At 39.0% G+C, this 19,472-nt stretch overlaps 1 protein-coding gene and 1 long non-coding RNA gene across 3 annotated transcripts; one reads left to right on the top strand and one right to left on the bottom strand.

The window, feature by feature from the left end:
• Positions 1-2,966: 2,966 nt before the first annotated feature.
• On the bottom strand, positions 2,967-15,998 carry TNFRSF9 (TNF receptor superfamily member 9). 2 transcript variants are annotated; one of them, XM_038537851.1, is made up of 8 exons: positions 15,425-15,998; positions 14,501-14,684; positions 14,016-14,123; positions 13,281-13,418; positions 11,766-11,832; positions 10,008-10,138; positions 9,363-9,497; positions 2,967-5,512 (listed from the first exon to the last, which is right to left on the bottom strand). In XM_038537851.1, the coding sequence occupies exons 2-8, from the start codon at positions 14,613-14,615 to the stop codon at positions 5,424-5,426; spliced, it is 783 nt and encodes a 260-aa protein (XP_038393779.1). In that variant the 5' UTR covers positions 14,616-14,684; positions 15,425-15,998; the 3' UTR covers positions 2,967-5,423. The 2 variants fall into 2 exon arrangements, with proteins under 2 accessions (XP_038393779.1, XP_038393780.1); XM_038537852.1 differs by having other exon boundaries at positions 2,968-5,512; positions 10,050-10,138; positions 15,425-15,994.
• Positions 9,280-10,215, top strand: LOC119871909. Its single transcript, XR_005359855.1, has 2 exons — positions 9,280-9,490; positions 10,023-10,215. It is a non-coding gene; the product is annotated as an uncharacterized LOC119871909 (long non-coding RNA).
• Positions 15,999-19,472: the final 3,474 nt, after the last annotated feature.

A 19,472-nucleotide genomic window follows, 5' to 3' on the forward strand; every position in this document is an offset into this window, starting at 1 on the left:
TTGATTTTCTTTCTTTGTTAACTGTTATTTAGGGGGAAAATGACTCCTACCCTAAGTTCCTGTGGTTTTCACTTTTAAGTTTTGCATATTATACTAAAATATACTATGACAAAAGTATCGTACAGGCTGTGTAATAAACACAATAAACTATTTGTTTATTTTCTGTATTTCTAATCTGGGACAGATAAGTTTAGTTGAGTTATAGAGGGGGACCCAAGATGGGAGAGCCTGACCAATCCCTTTGTGTATGTGGATAATGGACAACAGAGAGTTATACACCCTGTGTCCAAAGCTGAGAGGGGATGCCACTCTAGAATTTGTACTCCAGCCTTGTTCCTGAAATGGCACTGGTAATCCTCAAGATTCAAAGACAAATGAAGGTACTTTATCTATTTAAAATAAAACAACAAATTTTTTGAGCATATATAATTACATCATGCACCAAAGCATTTTTTAAAAATGCATCTTTTAAAGAAGGGGGAAAAACAGAAATATCTATTATTACATTAAATTTCTTTCAGGTAGTGATTTTCTTGGAATGTGGCTGAAATTCAGATCCAAATCAAAGATGATAGGACAACTGGCTGAGTCATCGGCAAATTATTCTTTTCTCTCCCAGAAAAATCATTTGGTAAAATTCAAAACACATTCATGATTTAAAAATAAAAACTAAAAAATAAATAAATAAATAAATACATAAATAAATAAAATAAAAATAAAAATAAAAACTAGCCCTCTTCACAAGCCAAGAGCAGAAGGGAACTTAACTTGATCAAGTATATTTACCAAAAAAAGTCCTGAAAATATCCCCCATAAATAAGATGGAAAAGACTAGTACATTGTACTGCAAGATCCAGCACTAAATCAAGCAGAAAAGACATAAAAGACAAAGGATTAGGAAAAGAAGAAACAATTATTATTGCAAATAACATGATTATCTGTACAGAAAACCCAAAAGAATCTACATATGTACTATCAGAAATAATAAGTTTAGAAAGGAAGCTGGCTATAAACTAATATAAGCAAATCAACTACATCTTTATACTCTGACAACAAACAAAACCACCTAAAAAGCAAGGCCTGGTTGGTTGGCTCAGTCAATAGAGTGAGCAACTCTTGATCTCAGGGTTGTGAGTTCAAGCCCCACGTTGAACATGGAGCCTGCATTAAAAAAAAATAATAATAAATAAATAAATAAATAAATAAATAAATAAATAAATTCTAAAATAAGAAGCAAACACAAAGCAAGGTACCTAGAAATAAGTCTGATAAAGGATGTAAAAACAAAGCCTGGAGAAACTTTATAAAACTTTGTTGGACATTAAATACTTGTCTAAATAAATAAATAAATAAATATTTGTCCTATTAGGTATCAAGAGCTTTTATAAAGCTACAGTAACAAAGTGTGGTATTTGCGTGGAGGCAGACTCCTTTACCAACTGAACAGAGTAGAGAACCCAGGAACAGACGCTCAGACATGTGGAAAATCTGTGAAGGGCAGAGGTGGTAGTGCAGACCCTTGGGGAAAAGATGGACCATGGAATAAATGGTACTGGGTCTAGTGATGATCCACGCACAGAACTCAAAGTTGAACATGACCTCACAACATACACAATAACCAGTTCTTGATAGCTTAGACTTATATAGACTCTTAAAACTTTCAGAAAAAAAAAAAAAAAAGATAAGGAAGTATATGATACTGGGGTAGAGAGGGGCTTCTTTAATCAGCACACAAAAAAGTGTTAACTGTATAAGAAATGAGCTGTAGGGGGATCCCTGGGTGGGGCAGCGGTTTGGCGCCTGCCTTTGGCCCAGGGCGCGATCCTGGAGACCCCGGATCGAATCCCACGTCCGGCTCCCTGTGCATGGAGCCTGCTTCTCCCTCTGCCTATGTCTCTGCCTCTCTCTCTCTCTCTCTCTCTCTCTCCTCTCTCTGTGAGTGACTATCATAAAAAAAAAAAAGAAAGAAAAAAGAAATGAGCTGTAGGGGCACCTGGATGGCTCAGTGGTTTAGCGTCTGTTTTTGGCTCAGTGATCCCAGGATCCTGGGATCAAGTCCCTGCTTCTGTCTCTGCCTATGTTTCTGCCTCTCTCTCTGTGTCTCTCATGAATAAATAAATAAAATCTTAAAAAAAAAAAAGAAATGAGCTTTAAACTTAAAGTAAGATTATTTTTTTGCTTATTACTAGAAAGACTGAAAAGCCACAATGTAAATGAGGGAAAAATTACAAACAAAGCAGATATTTATAATACATACAAGTGTCCAAGATTATTATCTAGAATATATGAAGAACTATGAACAATAAGGAAAAGACAACCAAGTTTTTAAAAATGAGCAAAAAATGGAGCACATGGGCAGCTCATTTGGTTAAGTGTCTGGCTTTTGATTTCGGCTCAGGTCATGATCTTGTGGTCTTGAGATGAATGGGCTCTGTACTCGGTGGAGAGTCTTCTTGAGGATTCTCTTTCTCCTTTCCCTCCCTTTTGCCCCTCCATGAATGCCTTCTTTCTTTCAAATAAATAAGTAAATTTTTTTTTTTTTTAATGAGCAAGAACATGAGCAAGCATTTCACAAAAAGAAACACAAATGATATAAAAACATGTAACAAGGGATCCCTGGGTGGCACAGCGGTTTGGCGCCTGCCTTTGGCCCAGGGCGCGATCCTGGAGACCCCGGATCGAATCCCACGTCGGGCTCCCGGTGCATGGAGCCTGCTTCTCCCTCTGCCTGTGTCTCTGCCTCTCTCTCTGTGTGTGTGACTATCATAAATAAATAAAAATTAAAAAAAAAAGAAAGTGTTCCAATCAAAATGTATGCTGATGGGGATCCCTGGGTGGCGCAGCGGTTTGGCGCCTGCCTTTGGCCCAGGGCGCGATCCTGGAGACCAGGGATCGAATCCCACGTCGGGCTCCCGGTGCATGGAGCCTGCTTCTCCCTCTGCCTGTGTCTCTGCCTCTCTGTCTCTCTGTGTGACTATAATGAATAAATAAATAAAATCTTAAAAAAAAAAAACATGTAACAAGATGCTCATTAGTAATTCAGGAAATGCAAAATGAAACCACAGTGAGATACCCTCTTATACCCACTAAATGGGCAAAATTAAGGGTCTGACAATCCCAGAGGGTAGCAAGGATGGGATTCAGTGAGGCTGATAGGAGCATGACTTAGAACCACTGCTCTGAAAAGCAGTTCAGCACCAGAGCCGACTTCTTATGGTACAGACATATTTTCTGGTCCTCCCTGTGTGAAGATTATGCCTTCTGCTCTGTTTCTTTTTTTTCCCCTCTGCTCTGTTGATGCACAGCTTCGCTGTATGACTTGCTCTAAAGGCTAGAACCTAACCAATCCTCTCTGAGCAAAGTGGCCAGTACCCTCTTTGCCATCAGATGACCAATATTCCAAGTAGAAGCTTCTCCCTCCACCTATATCTGAGTGAAACAATGTGGGGTGAAGCCATGGCCAGCCTGCCATTAGCCTGTGATGACCAAAAGAAATGCATCTCTGCTGTTTTGCTGTGATCCATTAAGATTTGGGAGTGGAGAAGGTGAGGAGGGTAAGGACGATTGTTTGTTATTTCTGCATAACTTAGATCAAAAGGTTGAACATTCATATGCCCTAAGATCCAGAAATTTCACTCTAAGGAAATTTCCCTAGAGACACTCTTCCACAGAACATACACAAAAGAACCTTCATACCAACATTGTCTATAACTGTAAAAAAAACCTGGAAACAACTCAAATGTCCTTTGGTTCAGAGTGGATTGATAAATTGTGGTATATTTGCAAAATTATACAATCATCAAAAGGATGCATTCTAGTTACTCACAATAACGTGAACAAGTCTTATCAATAGGATTTTGAGTGATCAAAGCAAGTCACATGCAGCACAGTATCATTTTTATAAAGCTCAAAAACAAGCAAAACTAACATAGCTTTGGGATACATAAATATAGCAGCAATGATTTTTTTTTTTTTTTTTGAGCAAAGGAATGGATTGAATTGATGGTCCTGAAAGAGGGTGCGCCCGGGGGCAAGGTGGGGAATTAGGCAGAAGATGAGGGAGGGAAGTAACACACAGATGGACACTCTGACCTTGACTCTGACCCTACAAAGGCTCAGATGTGAAATATTTTAGGCTTTGTGAGATAGAGATACAGTCTCTTGTCTCTACTCAACTCTGCTGTTATAATGCAAAACCACCTGACTGTGGCTGTGTGTTCCAATAAAACTTTATTTACAGACTCTGAAATTTGAATTTGGCATACTTTTTCAAATCGTGGGATATTACTCTTATTTTCATTTGTTTTTAATTATTTAAACATGTAAAAATAATTTTTAGTTCATAAACCCTACAAAGGCACACGACCCCTCAGATTTGGCCCATGGGAATTTAAGCACTCCTGCTTTAGTACTCTGGATGGGCTATGGGTTCATGGGATTGTTCATTCCTACCTGTTCCATTTATCAGAGATTATTTTTAATGTTCTTAAGAATTAAAAACACATAAGCCAATTTTTTTAATGGGCAAAAGAGATGAAGAGGACTAAGAGACACAAACTTCTAATTATAAAATAAATAAGTCACAGAGATGAAAAGTATCATATTGGGAGTACAGTCTATAGTACTGTAATAATATTGTATGGTGACAGATGGGGACAACACTTATCATGGTGAGCACTGGGTAATGTACAGAATTGTGGGGCCACTATGCTATACACCTGAAATTAACACAACACTTTGTGCTAATTATACTTCAATAATAAATAAATAAAATTTTAAACAACAACAACAAAAAAAAACAAAACATAAGCCCTGGTTCTAAGAAGAGCAGCATAAAAGTAGAAGACACAAAGATAGAGGGACCACAAAATGTGCAAAGACACAGGAATGCTTTCCAAAACTCTTCCTCAAGGTCTGAGATATTTTTCCCTTGACCTCAAATTTGGGCACTGTCATAACTCCTCCACCCCTCACATCAATAGAGCTCATTGTATTGAATATCTGAACTAATGGAAAATTTCGTTGAGAGTATTTCCTGCATCTTATGGCTTTTTGTTATATGTTAAATTAGCATACGCACAAAAAAAACAGAATTGATTTTTGATTATCATTTTAACTGGACCATTGGCCTACATGATGTAATTTTAAGTATCATTTTCTTTGGATTTCAAAAGCAAATTTGCTGAAGCTTATTAAGCATTATCTGGAAAATGCCCCTTTCCCATCTGCTCTGTCCCATTCATGCACTAAAAGGGGTATGTTTTTAAAGGCCAACCTATAAGCATTTCAAGAAAACTTGGGGATAATCCTGAGTCTTATCTAGGATGATGTTTTTCAATTTAGAAAGATATTATGGTGGGATCACTCAAGTTTCTCCCTTGATTCTTCTCAAGACCGTCCCAGTGGAGTTTTGGATTTCTGCTTTACAGGTCACATTCTCCTTCTTCTTCTTCTGGAAATCGGCAACTACAGGCATCTTCCTCTTGGGCAGTTTGTACTGGTCTCATAAATGCTGAAAAATAATTTAAAAGCAACTTATCTTTCATTGTTTGTTTTAACCATTTAATATTCATTTTCCATAAATCACAGTCACAGAACATCTCTAAGTAGCAACCATGCTCAACTCTAATTTGAACAAGTTCATCAGTAAGAGAGATGACAGCAAGTAGGAGGTTTTTCTCAGGATTATTTACAATTTCTTCTTACCAATGACTCTTATTGGTCCTGAAAAATGATTTTCTTTATTTTCTACAATGGCTAAAAACTTGAGCATGAATCACCATAGTACAAAATTAGTCATATCCCGAACATAACCATAGTTTCAATTAAACAGTATATATTTTAGTCTAGAGGGTTACTCAGATTACACACCAGACAGTTTCTTTTAAATGAAATGCATCTGGCACCAAGATATTAAAGATACTCCCACTACTTCCATTGACCAGCAATTAAAGAACTGATTTGTGCATTAGCTTCCTTGTTTTCTTTTACATGTTAGTGTGAAGTATTTATGTTACTGCTGAGCAACTTTCCATCTTTTTTTTAAAGATTGTATTTATTTATGTAAAATAGAGAGAGAGCATCCATGCATCTCTCCATGGATGAGGGAGCAGAAGGAGAGGGACAATTGTGGAGCCCAATGCAGGCCCGATCCCAGCACCCTGAGATCATGACCTGAGCCAAAAACAAGAGTCAGATGCGTAACCAACTGAGCCACCCAACCCTGAGCAACTTTTCATCTTAAACAGATTTTATAAAATAGCCCAACAAAGCAAAAGGGCCTGCCTTGATATTACATGTTTCTTACTATTAAAAAAAAAAAAAAAAAGTAATCAAAGGGAGTGACATCACAAGTTGGCAACACAGTTTGCTCCTGACTGGTCTCCTTCATAAGAAGAACAACTGACAACCATTTAAGAACAAGACTCCACAGATAGATCCTAGAACATGAGGATGAAACTGCAGCATCCCTACCTTTGCAGCACAGAGACCACAACAGATTGTATTAGGAGGGTAAGAGAAGCAGTTATGTTGACCACATTGTCCCTGCTGCAGACCAGCAAGCACTACACCGATAGGTCTCGCTAAGCCTCTGGTTCCTCCAGTGGGAAAAGAGAACCTCAAGGTAACTACCACTTTCTCCCAGTATTGGAGTCACCTTACAGGGGCTCCTATTCTGATCTCACACCACAGGGATGGCAAGGGAATCTGTAGGACCCACCACCAGGATTCTAACTGTGGTGGAGAAGCAAGAGGAGTTTGCAGCAACCAGCACACAGATATTGGCAGACTGAGTACATATTTGCAGAGTCCAAATAGCAATCCCAACCAGTAGCTTTGTTTATCCACAGAACCAAGTGGAAGGCTCAGCTTGACCAGGGAAGTTGAGGAGGTGAAATCTGCCTGATTCAGATCCTCAAACAAGGAGTTTTGCCTGCTATAGAGCTTGATTTGCCCATGCCCAGGCAAAGAGTTAAATTACAACTCCACCTGATGTGGAGAATGTCTTCCAGCCCCATCTAACCAGAAGGCTTGATGACAACTCCTGAAAGCCCAAATTCAATACCTGGTGAAAATATCTTTCAGGAATGAAGAGGAAATCAAGATATTCTCAGATGAAAAGCTAAGAGAATTGTCACCAGAAGGAGACCAGGAGGTCTATTCTAAAACAATAGCTAAAGGAAATTCTCTATATAGAAGAGAAATGATAAAAGAAAGAATCTTGGAACATCAAGAAGGAATAAAGAAAAAAGGAATGAACAAATATATGGGTAGATACAGTAAATTTTCCTTCCCTTGAGTTTTCCAAATTATGTTTGACAGTGAAGCAAAAATTATAACAGTGTCTAATATGATTCTCAAAGTACGTAGTGGTAATATTGAAGGTATGTGTATTATAAATTAGGGGGAGTTAAAGGACGCAAAGGGAGGTAATATTTCATACCTTATTCAAAGTGTTATAATGTTGATACTAGTAGATGGATAAATTATCTATAATAACTAAAGCAGCCATTACAAGAGCTATTCAAAGAGCTACATTAAAAAAAAAAGTATAGTCAAGTCAAAGTGGATTTCTAAAAAAATGTTCAAATAATCCTAGGAATGCAGAGAAATGAAAACCAGAGAAAGCAAACAGAAAGCAAAAAATAAAATAGTATCTTAAGCCTTAACATATAAATAATTACATTAAATAATACATGGTTTAAATACACCAATTAGGGATCCCTGTGTGGCGCAGCGGTTTAGCGCCTGCCTTTGGCCCAGGGCGCGATCCTGGAGACCCAGGATCAAATCCCACGTCAGGCTCCCGGTGCATGGAGCCTGCTTCTCCCTCTGCCTGTGTCTCTGCCTCTCTCTCTCTCTCACTGTTTGCCTATCATAAATAAATAAAAAAAATAAAATAAAATAAAAAATAATAAAAAAATAAATACACCAATTAAAGGTGGAGATTAGTAGAGTGACCATTATATGTTGTCTATAAGAAATTCACTTCAAATATAAAATGTAGGCACCTGAGTGAGTCAGTTGGTTAAGCACCTGACTCTTGGTTTCACCTCAGGTCATTATCTCATGGTTGCGAGATCAAGCCTTGCATCCAGCTCTGGGCTCAATGTACAGTCTGCCTGAGATTCTCTCTCCTTCACCCTCTGCCCTCCCTCCACTCATGTGCATGCATGCTCTCTCTTTCTCGCTCTCAAATAAATAAATAAAATCACAAAGGCATCATAGTTAAAAACTAGAAACAACCAAAATGTCCCTTATTTGGTGAACAGTGAGGTTCAATGATGCCACGGATGCTGGTCAGCAATTAAAAAAACAAACAGGGATCCCTGCTCAGTGGGTTAGCACCTGCCTTCAGCCCAGGGCGTGATCCCGGAATTCCGGGCTCGAATCCCACATCAGGCTCCCTGCATGGAGCCTGCTTCTCCTTCTGCCTGTGTCTCTGCCTCTCCCTCTCTTTCTGTATCTCTCATGAATAAATAAAATTAAAAAACAAACAAACAAACAAAAACCCCATTGTTGAAGCACATCATGCCTTGGATGGATCTCAGTGGCACTAAGCTGACAATGAAAAAAACAATCTGAAAAGGTCACACCCGTATAATCCTCTTACACATTGCATGCTTCTATCTATATAACATCCTCGAAGTGACAGAAGCGTAGAAGTGGGAAACAGACTTGTGGCTGCTGGGAGGGAGTGGATGTGACCACAAAGGACCAGCAGGAGTGCGATCCCGGTGGTGAGGGAATACATCTGTATTGGTTGTGCTGGAGGTTACACCAATCTATACATGCGATCAAATGACATACAGCTATAGACACACAACATGCCAATGTCAACTGCCTGGTCTTCATACTGTGTAGAAGATGTAACCCCATAAACGACACATGAGACTTTTCTGTGCTGTCTTTACAACTTCCTGTAAACCTATAATTATTTCAAAATAGAAAGTTTTTTTAAATAGCCTAAAAATTTTTTAAATGGATTACATTTTCATTGCAGCTCACTAATTACTCATCATTACTCTTGCAAAGCATTTTCATTGTAGGTGGGGGTGAAGGTGGGAAGTATAATTCTTTAAATCAGAGGTTTTGTGAGAGCTTGGGAGGATAATTGTTTTCCTGTGCATTATAGAATTTTAGCAGCATCTCTGACTCTTTTCTAGATACCTTCCACACCCCCAATGTTGTGACCACCAAAACTGTCTCCAGACATTACCAAATGTCCGCTTCAGGGCAAAATTGCCCCTCCTTGATAACCACTGTGCTATCCTAACCAAAAAAAAAGAATCTTTTCCTTTGTCCTGTAAAAAGCCTTGCCTCAAAAGAGCTCGCATCAAATATGTTTATATTGATCTTACGTTGTTTGAATAAATACAGGAGTTTCTTTCTGCCATGTTTAATGACAGAGAAACGGAGGATGAGAAAGAACACCAGGAACAGCACGGCAACTGACATCAGTGCGAGAAAGAAGATGATGATCTGGGAGGTATGACCTTTAAAAAAGAGCAAAAGGAGAAATGCATGCAGATATTCAGTTTTGCAAGTATATTTATATTTATAGTTACATTGGTAAACCCCTGATCACAAGGAGAAGCAGTGCCTTGGTCATCTCCAACCAGCTAACTTAATACACTTGCCTGCATATAGGAAAACCTTTTTAGAATAATTTTTCTAGACATCCACAAAAGTTAAGTGGCTTGACCTCTCTAGAATATAGAAAATCTGGGACTCTATAATCCCCTTTATTTCACATTATCAAAGGTATAGTATTTATCTGGGTCAAGTCTCACCTTGCTCTGCTTACAAATGCATGTCTCAGATTTCATGACAAATATTTGGAAAATATTGATGGGTTTCTTGATGCCAGGATAAAAGAAGGAAGGCATGCAGGAGGTGCCTGTTTTAGGCAGAGATGTGAGATGTCACAGTATTGAGGCAAATTAGATTCCAATCAGAATAGCCACAATACATCCACTCTGATTTAATAGCAGTGAACCAGCTACCTGGATCTCTTGCAGGGGCTGGCGTGGTGGCAGAGGCTGTACCTGGAGAGAAGCCAGCCGAGGCTGGTCCACATACTGCATCACTTTCCTTCGTCCCATTCACAAGTACAGACTTGCCAGCCAAAGAACAGCTTAGAAAATCCAAGGAAAAGAATTCAAATAATTAATTTAGGTACAGATCATTCTAATAAAAAATATTGACATTTTCCATCCAGTAATGCAGCCTAGTGACAAAGATGTGTGGGTCCGAGTTCATAAAGATATTATGGAAAATATACACTTGACTGGCTGGCTTCCTCCAGCGTTCACAGTTCTCCATAATTCACCCTGTTCTACTGACCTAACTGGGTTCTTCTTTCTTCCCAGCTGGGGAGCCTTGTCCCACAACTGTCCCCAGACTGTTTTGCCTGGTTAGTCTCTCACCCTTAATTTCTTAAGCATATTTGACCATCTCTGGCATATATAAGGGGTTAGGAGTTCTTAACCCTATGACATGTTGGCCTCAGACATACTAGGGTTTGAGCCCTGGGTCTGTCCCTGTGCAGAATGACCATGGGAAAGTTAAGAAAATCTCTCTAAGCCTATTTTCTCATCTGTAAAATAAGGTATACATACTGCCAGCACTGTTGTGAAGAGCAGATGAATGATCCCAGAGACACACTTGCAGGGGCTGGATTTTATGAACCCAGACACATACATTCCAATAAATGGTAGCTATCATCATCATCATCATCATCATCATCACCATCATCATTGTCCTATATCTTTTCCTTCATCCCTTTATCTAATGCAAACCCACTCTTCTTCCAAAACCAATTTAATCCCGCTTTCCATGCAGACTCATTGACTTCTCTAAACTATTTGTGTTGAAAGACCTTAAAAAAATTTACCAATGTGTACCAACCAATATTTTTGTAAAACCTAAGAATGTCAATGTAAAATAATAATAAAAATGATTTTCTAGTAAGAAAATCAAATGAAAAAAAAAAGAACAAAGGTATACAAAATACAAGACCTCCATTTTTATTAGAGTTGACAGGCACACCACTGTCAATTGACTTAAACGATTCTAAACACTCACTTTTAGTGTGTGTAGTGTTTTTGCTATGAACACCACAAACTGTCCATGGGCTAGCACCCATCTGCAGACCACACTTTGAGTAGCTCTGATCCTGATTACACAAGTCAACAGACAAATTCCCATGTATGCTGTTGGCTATTTTACTTCTGTGATGGGCTTGTTTGCCCAAGTAGGTGTTATGTTTTTGAGGGTAGGAAACATATTTTACCCTTCTTGTATCATTCTCAGTGCTGTGGCATTGCACTCTTGAAGATGGGCTGATTGATCAGTAAGGAAAGGTAAGAGGCAGCAAAGAGATTGGAAGGAAACAGAACAGAACAGCTGGGGCAGACAGTAACAAAGTTCCAGCCATCTGAGCTAAATGCTCTGGGCATTATTTCTATAGAAAATGCCTACTTTGTGTATCAAATAATTATTACCTATTTATAGGTAATGCTGCCTATTTGTATGCTCTTCTATGCCTATACTTGATAGGCTTTTTAAGTAGGCTGCACGTGCATGTGGGGCTTGAACTCATGATCCTGAGATCAAGACCCTGGATCGTTCCAAAAACTGCACCAGCCAGGTTCCCCAGGATACTTGATAGATTTTTTTTTTAAGTTTCAATTATAACATTCTTTGTTTTAAAAGGTTAACTGAGATCCTTTATTTTGAAAGCAAAATGAAATTATACATACTTTGTCCAGGGTTGACAGATGCCATGTTTCTGATCATTAAATGTCCCAAAGCGGCAGTCTTTACAACCTGCATAAAAATTAAAGCAATAATTAAAAAGGGAATATTTAGACCAGAAAGGAGCAGAGACAACATACAGAAACAGTAACTTTATAGTAACTTTACAGGTAATACAATGGCACTAATTCATATCTTTCAATAGCTACTGTGAATGTAAGTGGTCTAAATGCTCCAATCGAAAGACACAAGGTATCAGATTGGATAAAGAAGCAAGACCCATAGATATGCTGTCTGCAAGAGACTCATTTTAGACCCAAAGACACCTCCAGACTGAAAGTAAGGGGGTGGAAAACCATTTATCATGCTAATGGACATTGAAAGAAAGCTCGGGTGCCAATCCTCATATCAGACCTCAGTCACATGTGGAATTTAAGAAACAAAACAGAGGATCATAGGGGAAGAGAGGAAAAAATAAAGACGAAATCAGGGAGGGAGACAAACCATAAGAGACTCTTAATCATAGGAAATAAACTGAGGGTCGCTGGAGGGGAGGTGAATGTGGGGACAAGGTAACTGGGTGATGGACATTAAGGAGGGCAGATGATGTAATGTTGTATAAGACTGATGAATCACTGAACTCTATCTCGGAAACCAATAATACATTATATGTTAATTAATTGAATTTAAATAAAAAAATTTTTAAAGGGAAGGACTTAGTCACCCAAGTGGAATGTCATATAGCAAATAAATGGTATTTATAAAGAGAATCTATAATGGTTATCAAGGGAAAAAAAGGAATATTTTCATGATTTCATAAGTTTTCCTAAGATGAACATAGTTACCTAATAATAGTCATTAACTGCTGAGTGAAGTCGGAGAAGGACAAACATTATATGTTCTCATTCATGTGGGGAATATAAATAATAGTGAAAGGGAATATAAGGGAAGGGAGAAGAAATGTGTGGGAAATATCAGAAAGGGAGACAGAACGTAAAGACTGCTAACTCTGGGAAACGAACTAGGGGTGGTAGAAGGGGAGGAGGGCGGGGGGTGGGAGTGAATGGGTGACGGCCACTGGGGGTTATTCTGTATGTTGGTAAATTGAACACCAATAAAAAATAAATTAAAAAAATAGTCATTAAGTTAATACAATCTACAGACTGTTCAGTAATGCTTCTTGAAACAAAATCCCAAGACAACTAATATTTTTATTCTAACTGTACATAGACTATTGTGTGTGTGTGTGTATATATATATATATACACACGCACTATATATATATATGTATATATATGTAATGTATGCAAATGCATGACCCTGGTGAATAACAAATGTGACTTCAAATTATTTCCACTGACTGAAAAATAATTTTGTAAATATCATATATGTGACTCAGTGGTGATTTTTAAGGTTCTACCCATCTATATTTTACTTTATATTCAAAGGACCAAGACTTAAACTAATGGCATATGTCTAGATAAACAAACTTGATCTGGATTGAAGAAGAACAAACCTACCCTGTTTGGTTAATTCTTGACCTTGTTTACAATCCTGTTCACACATAGTGCATCCTGCCCCCAAGCAGTGGAATCCTGAGATGCACTCACACTCTGCATTGCTGATGGGGGAACACACCTTCTTGGTCCTGAAAACACCTACAAAATTCCCCAAGTTATATTACACTTGACCTCTGAATTCAGGAAGCAAGTTTATATTCTGCAATAAAAATCATAATTTAAAAAACCCCATGAAAACCATGCGCACTCTTATAATGTTCCTAATCACCTTAAAAGTATAAAGCTTATTTTTAAATTTCTATAGAAAGGACGCCTGGGTGGCTCAGTGGTTGGGCATCTGCCTTGGGCTCAGGTCATGATCCTGGGGTCCTGGGATCGAGTCCCATATTGGGCTCCCCTTGAGGAGTCTGCTTCTCCCTCTGTGTCTTTGCCTCTCTCTGTGTTCCTCTCATGAATAAATCAATAAAATCTTTAAAAATAAATAAATAAATCTCTATAGAAGATGTTTTTACATTTTCCTAATTAAAAGCTTGTCTCTCGTCAAAATATCTCTGATATTTAAAAGCTCAATCTACAAATTATTGCTTTTATAGCGAATTATTGTACTGGACCTGCCTTTTGACAGAGGAAACAGCATATTTAACACTTAATACTTTCCACAAAGATCAATACACTAGGGAATAAAAACCTGTCTTCCCAATATGTCCAGATCAACATGCATCTTTTAAAGCATACCTTCACACTGCCTGCAAATGTCACAGGCCTTTTGTCCACTGGTGCTGGAGAAACTATTTGGAGGACAAGGAATGCAGATCTGACTCTTGTTTTTCCCACAGAAAGTACCTAAGAAGGTAGATAATAGGCGTATGTGGTTGACAATGCACAGTCATCACCCCAGGTATTATGAAGTTCACACGAAAACTAAAGTATGAAACAATGCTCAGTTTCTAGGTGGCACATTTTACATTTTATTTTGTTTGACTTTTTAAAATTATACATTTGCAAAACTGCCCTTAGCATAGTCACAGAATTACAAAGTATAGATATTACAACAAATAAACTGATAGAAAGAAAACATGGCTACATTCATACAGTTAAGATGTAGCATCTGAGAAATATTTCAAAATGAATGAATAAAAAGATCATTGAAACAGAACTCATTAACCCTGGCTACTAGCTAATGAACCATAATGAAACACACATGTTAATTTGGTTCTTACCAGCTGGGCATTTACTACAGGAATCCTGTATGGATCTTGTCCTCTCAAAATTCATGACCAACAACACGGTAGCCACTATGTTGTAATAGCCATTGCCCATGGTGAAATCTTGCATAAATAGGATACGTGCAAAGCAGATCCCAAAAGAGTTTTAATCAAAGTAGCTGGTCTCACAAATACCACTCTGCAAAAGGTAAAAATTTCCAAGAATGAGATAGTTTCTCCTTTTTAGGATTATCTATATTTCAACCACTGCCCATGCAATTCTACAAGACCATAACTCAGGGTTTTTCAGAAACAATTAATGATGGAATATTATGGGAAAGGTGGCAAATGCAGAGATACTTCTATGATAGTAAAGCATGACTACACATATAGTTTTGTGCAGATTTGCCAAAGGCTAAGAGTGCACTTTCCAACATGTTTTGCCAAAATGCAGAAATAACAATAACAAGAATTTTTGGGGACTTTCATAGACACTTAGCATCAGCATCCAGATTTCAACAATGCCAGCTGTTTCCTGCCTCTGAGATAGAGTTGTTAAAATGACAACCTGTCCGTCCTTATCCAGCAGTTCAGCTCAGTGGGGAAATAGCTCATTATCACTCTTTCTCGTTTGTCGGAACAATATGTGAAAATTTCAACACCCAATTGCTAAAATGTTGAAGCACCGCTCTACTCAACACATTATCACATTTTCTTAACAGACATACATTTGCCCATTTTGAGATTTAAAGCTCATAAAGTAACAAAACTAAGAAGTAAGAAATGTTTTTTGACCAGGTACTTGAGCTTTATTTAATAGGCTATGGAATAAAAGTTATTAGAAATTGGAAGGCAAAAAAGTCTAGACATGGAGAAAGGGAATAAAGCTTCTATCCTCGCCCCAACTCCATTCCCCCCAGCTGCCCCAGAGGAACAAACCTTAAGATCTCAGGGCTGGTGAAGAACTTTCCACTCCTTGATCTTCAAGAGCAGTGAGGTTCTGCTGCTGAGCTGGGCTGCAGGTCAAACCCAGGGGTTTGGTGACTCAGCCGGGGGCGGGGCCTCGTGGGAAATCCCCGCCAAACTCTGTGAGTTCACTCATTTGATGTTTGCTGACCCTAAAATCCCCTAAAGCCCCCGTCCCCCCTTGATAATGGCACTTCAAACCATTTCTTGGAAGCTGCTATCTACTGTTAGGACTTTGGGAAGAGCGTTGTCACTTAAAGTAGTCCTCCATGTCAAAGCCTTTAATGCATCCTACACATAGAGATTCAAGGGATGATATCCATTTCTAAATAAATATCAGGACTTTTGCCATGCCTGACACCCTACCTGTATAGTAAGTGATGCTCCAGCCATAATTCACTGAGGGCGCGGATGTACCAGGCATCACATAAGCTCTTTAACGAATACCATCCTCAAAAGAACCCCAGGAGTTGATACAATCATTATTATTAGAACAGCATTATGCAAATGAGAGCATTGAGCCTATGAGTGTAGCCAGATAATCAGCAGGATGGGGAGCCAGAATTAGAACCCAGGGCAGGGATCCCTGGGTGGCGCAGCGGTTTGGCGCCTGCCTTTGGCCCAGGGCGTGATCCTGGAGACCCTGGATCGAATCCGACATCGGGCTCCCAGTGCATGGGACCTGCTTCTCCCTCTGCCTGTGTCTCTGCCTCTCTCTCTCTCTCTCTGTGTGACTATCATAAATTAAAAAAAAAAAAAAAAAAAAAAAAAAAAAAAACCAGGGCAACCTGATTTTTTTCTGCTGAGTTCCTTGCTGTATGGGTGAGATGGGGGAAGAAGGAGGGAGAAATGAAGAAAAGTGGAGATAAGGAAGGTATAGAACTTATCTGGTGAATGATTTTTGGGTGAAGTTAAAAATCTATAACAGTTTTTTAGAAAACCATTCTTTCAAAAAAAGTTTTAAAGGAAGAAAGAGTGCCTGGCTGGCTTAGCCAGAAGAGCATGTGACTCTTTATCTCAAGAGTTCTGAGTTCAAGCCCCATGTTGGGTGTAGAGATTACTTAAATAAATAAATAAAAACTTTTCTAAAAATTAAAAAAAAAGAGGAAGAAGAGAAAGTGCTGGAGGAGAGGAGGAAGATGTGGTGAGGAAGAGGGAGGAAGAGGAAGAAGATGCTCTAGGGTAAACCTGTCCAGCAGCCAGAGGCTAGGAACCCCCAGGAAGTGAACCAGGAGAACTATAGCAAGAGTGGTTTCAACTAAAACAGAAGGTTTTCTGTTAGGATCCAAACAAAAAAGAGCTATTTTCCTCCAGGAGACATGGGGGCTTAGTGTCAAATTGAGGGAGGGAGAAAGGGGAGGAAGGAGCTAATGTTTATTAAACACTTGCTATAGGGATCCCTGGGTGGCGCAGTGGTTTAGCGCCTGCCTTTGGCCCAGGGTGCGATTCTGGAGACCCGGGATCGAATCCCATGTCGGGCTCCCAGTGCATGGAGCCTGCTTCTCCCTCTGCCTGTGTCTCTGCCTCTCTCTGTGTGTCTCTCACAAGTAAATAAATCTTTAAAAAATCTTAAATAAAAAAAAAAAAAAAGAAAGAAACTTTCAGCAGCTCCCTGTTGTCTCTAAAGGAGACCCAGATACTTTAGCCTAGTATTCAAGGACCTCTGGGGCCTGAAGTCGCCTTTGAAAAAATTAACATATACCTCACATAACATAAATTTCACTATTTTAAAGTATATATTTCAGTGAATTTTAGTATATTCACTATGTTGTGAAACTATCATTAGTACAGAATTCCAGAACATTTTCATCACTCCCAAAAGATACCCATGAGCAGTCACTCCCCAGAGCACCCCCACTCAGCCCCGGAGAACCACTAATCTGCCTTCTATCTCTATGAATTTGTCACTTCTGGATATTCCATATCCATAGACTCACTTCTGGATATTCCATATCCATAGACTCATAGTGGCTTCTTTCACTTAGAATAATTTCACATGAATGTCCTCGTGTTGTCTATCCATTCATTGGGTGATGGACATATGAATTATTCTGGTGTTTGATTACTATGAATAATGCTGCTTTGAACATTTGTGTGTACACTTTTGAGTAAGCATGTTTTCAGTTCTCTTTAGTGTATACCTTGGAGTGAGATTGCTGCATTGTATGGTAATCTGTTTTGCTCTTTGAGGAATGTTCAGACTATTTTCTATGGCAGCTGCACCATCTTGTATCCCCACCAGCAATGTATAAGGATTCCAACTTCCATGCTAGCACTTGTTATTTTTCCATTTTATTATTTTTTAAAGATTTTATTTATTTATTCATGAGAGACAGAGAGAGAGAGAGAGAGAGAGAGAAAGGCAGAGACACAGGCAGAAGGAGAAGCAGGCTCCATGCAGGGAACCCGATATGGGACTCGATCCCAGGTCTCCAGGATCAAGCCCTTGGCTGAAGGCAGCGCTAAACCACTGAGCCACCCAGGTTGCCCTTCATTTTATTTTTAATTTTAAAATCTTTTTATTATAGTCATCCTGGTAGGTGTACTTCATTGTGGTTTTCATTTGCTACCCTTAGCCTAATTTTATTATGTTCCTTGCGTGCTCCTATATGCTGGGAGCAATAGAGCATAGCACATGCACAAGAGCCCAAGCTTTGCTGTAAAACTGACTTGGATTGAATCCAGGCTCTGCTATTTGATCTTGAACAAATTTCTTAACCTCCCTGAGTCAATTTTTCCACCCATGTCTTACAAATACAGTAATATTGTGCTTTATCCTCATTTAGCGGGGACTAAATGAAACAATGAATATGAACTACTTAGCTCAATGCCTGGCACTTAGTCCTCAAAAAAAACAGCAACTGTTATTACAAGACTTATTGTTTCAAATTTTCCTTCCCTAGCTTCCCAAGCAGGTCATCAGTAAAGCAACTAGATCAAGTAGCAAGAGAGAAGGAAAATGCATGGGCTGTCCACAGAACTTATTCCCAAATTCTGAAATTTCTCGGAGAGTTGCTTTACCTGTGATAACTGTGGGATCCCCTCCACGGGCTTCAGCAGAGTTGGCCCCATGCAGGAATTTCATACCATATAAAAAATGACACTGCTGATCACCTAACATTATCAAAGTCACCGATCTAACCAAGTCGCCTCCTCATTTACATGTGACACTCTACTTAACAGTGCAGCATGACATTTAACTGGACTACATTTTCGTTTAACTAAATGATACTTACTAATCTACGTTTTGGATAGTCTGTGGGCAGAGATACTACCTCCTCTGAAAATGACGTCTTTCATTTCCCAGCACAGTAATTAGCTCACTTTTTCAAGGTGGGCTAGTGACATAAAAGCCTTTACTGAGAGGAGAGATTCTCAAGATTAGTTTTACCAGCCTATGTTACACAAAGTCAACCGCCGGACAATTAGTCTACTGAAGGCTCTGCATAGCCTCATTCAAGTGTTCAAGGAGTTGTATATTGTTCTTTTGACACATTCTTGTTTGATAAAACCATCACAGGAAGCTAAGGCAAATTCTTTCATTAACCTGATGCACGTACTATCCAAGCTAACCAAAGGTAAACGCTTCCCCACACCTCTTGTCTGCGGCCTGGAAACACATGGTGGCAGTGTCTCTGTGCTGTGCTACTCCCTCGGAGAGGCAGGCACAGTGCGAGCCCCAGAGTACTGTGGCTGGGAAAGACTAATTAGCCAAATCCTTCTCAAATACCTGGGATGTAATAGATTCTCATATAATCTATTATTTGAACAGATTTCTTAACCTCCCTTAACCGAAGTGTCCATCTTCCTGATTCTAATTACGTTCTTGCTTGTGGTTCTGAAAGTCCTTGCAAATTAGCATGGAATTCATAACAGTTATACATTAAGTCTGAGGAACCCTTTGCAATATTAATTCATATTCCTTTAAAATATGCATATGCATAGTAAGAAACATAAGAACTGCAAGGTTGGGGGTGCCTGACTGGCTCAGTGTAGAGCATGCGCCTCTTGATCCTGGGGT

This window comes from Canis lupus, chromosome 5, assembly GCF_011100685.1.
Source record: "Canis lupus familiaris isolate Mischka breed German Shepherd chromosome 5, alternate assembly UU_Cfam_GSD_1.0, whole genome shotgun sequence".
Lineage (NCBI taxonomy): Eukaryota > Metazoa > Chordata > Mammalia > Carnivora > Canidae > Canis > Canis lupus.

Bases quoted from the DNA above. Each gene is read 5' to 3' on its own strand.
- TNFRSF9 (XM_038537851.1), bottom strand. From the start codon at position 14,615: ATGCAAGATTTCACCATGGGCAATGGCTATTACAACATAGTGGCTACC. The intron at 11,833-13,280 runs GTAGGTTTGTTC...ATTTTTATGCAG, and splicing joins TCAAGAATTAACCAAACAGG to GTTGTAAAGACTGCCGCTTT. The intron at 9,498-10,007 runs GTAGCTGGTTCA...TCTTTTTTAAAG, and splicing joins AGCCCCTGCAAGAGATCCAG to GTCATACCTCCCAGATCATC.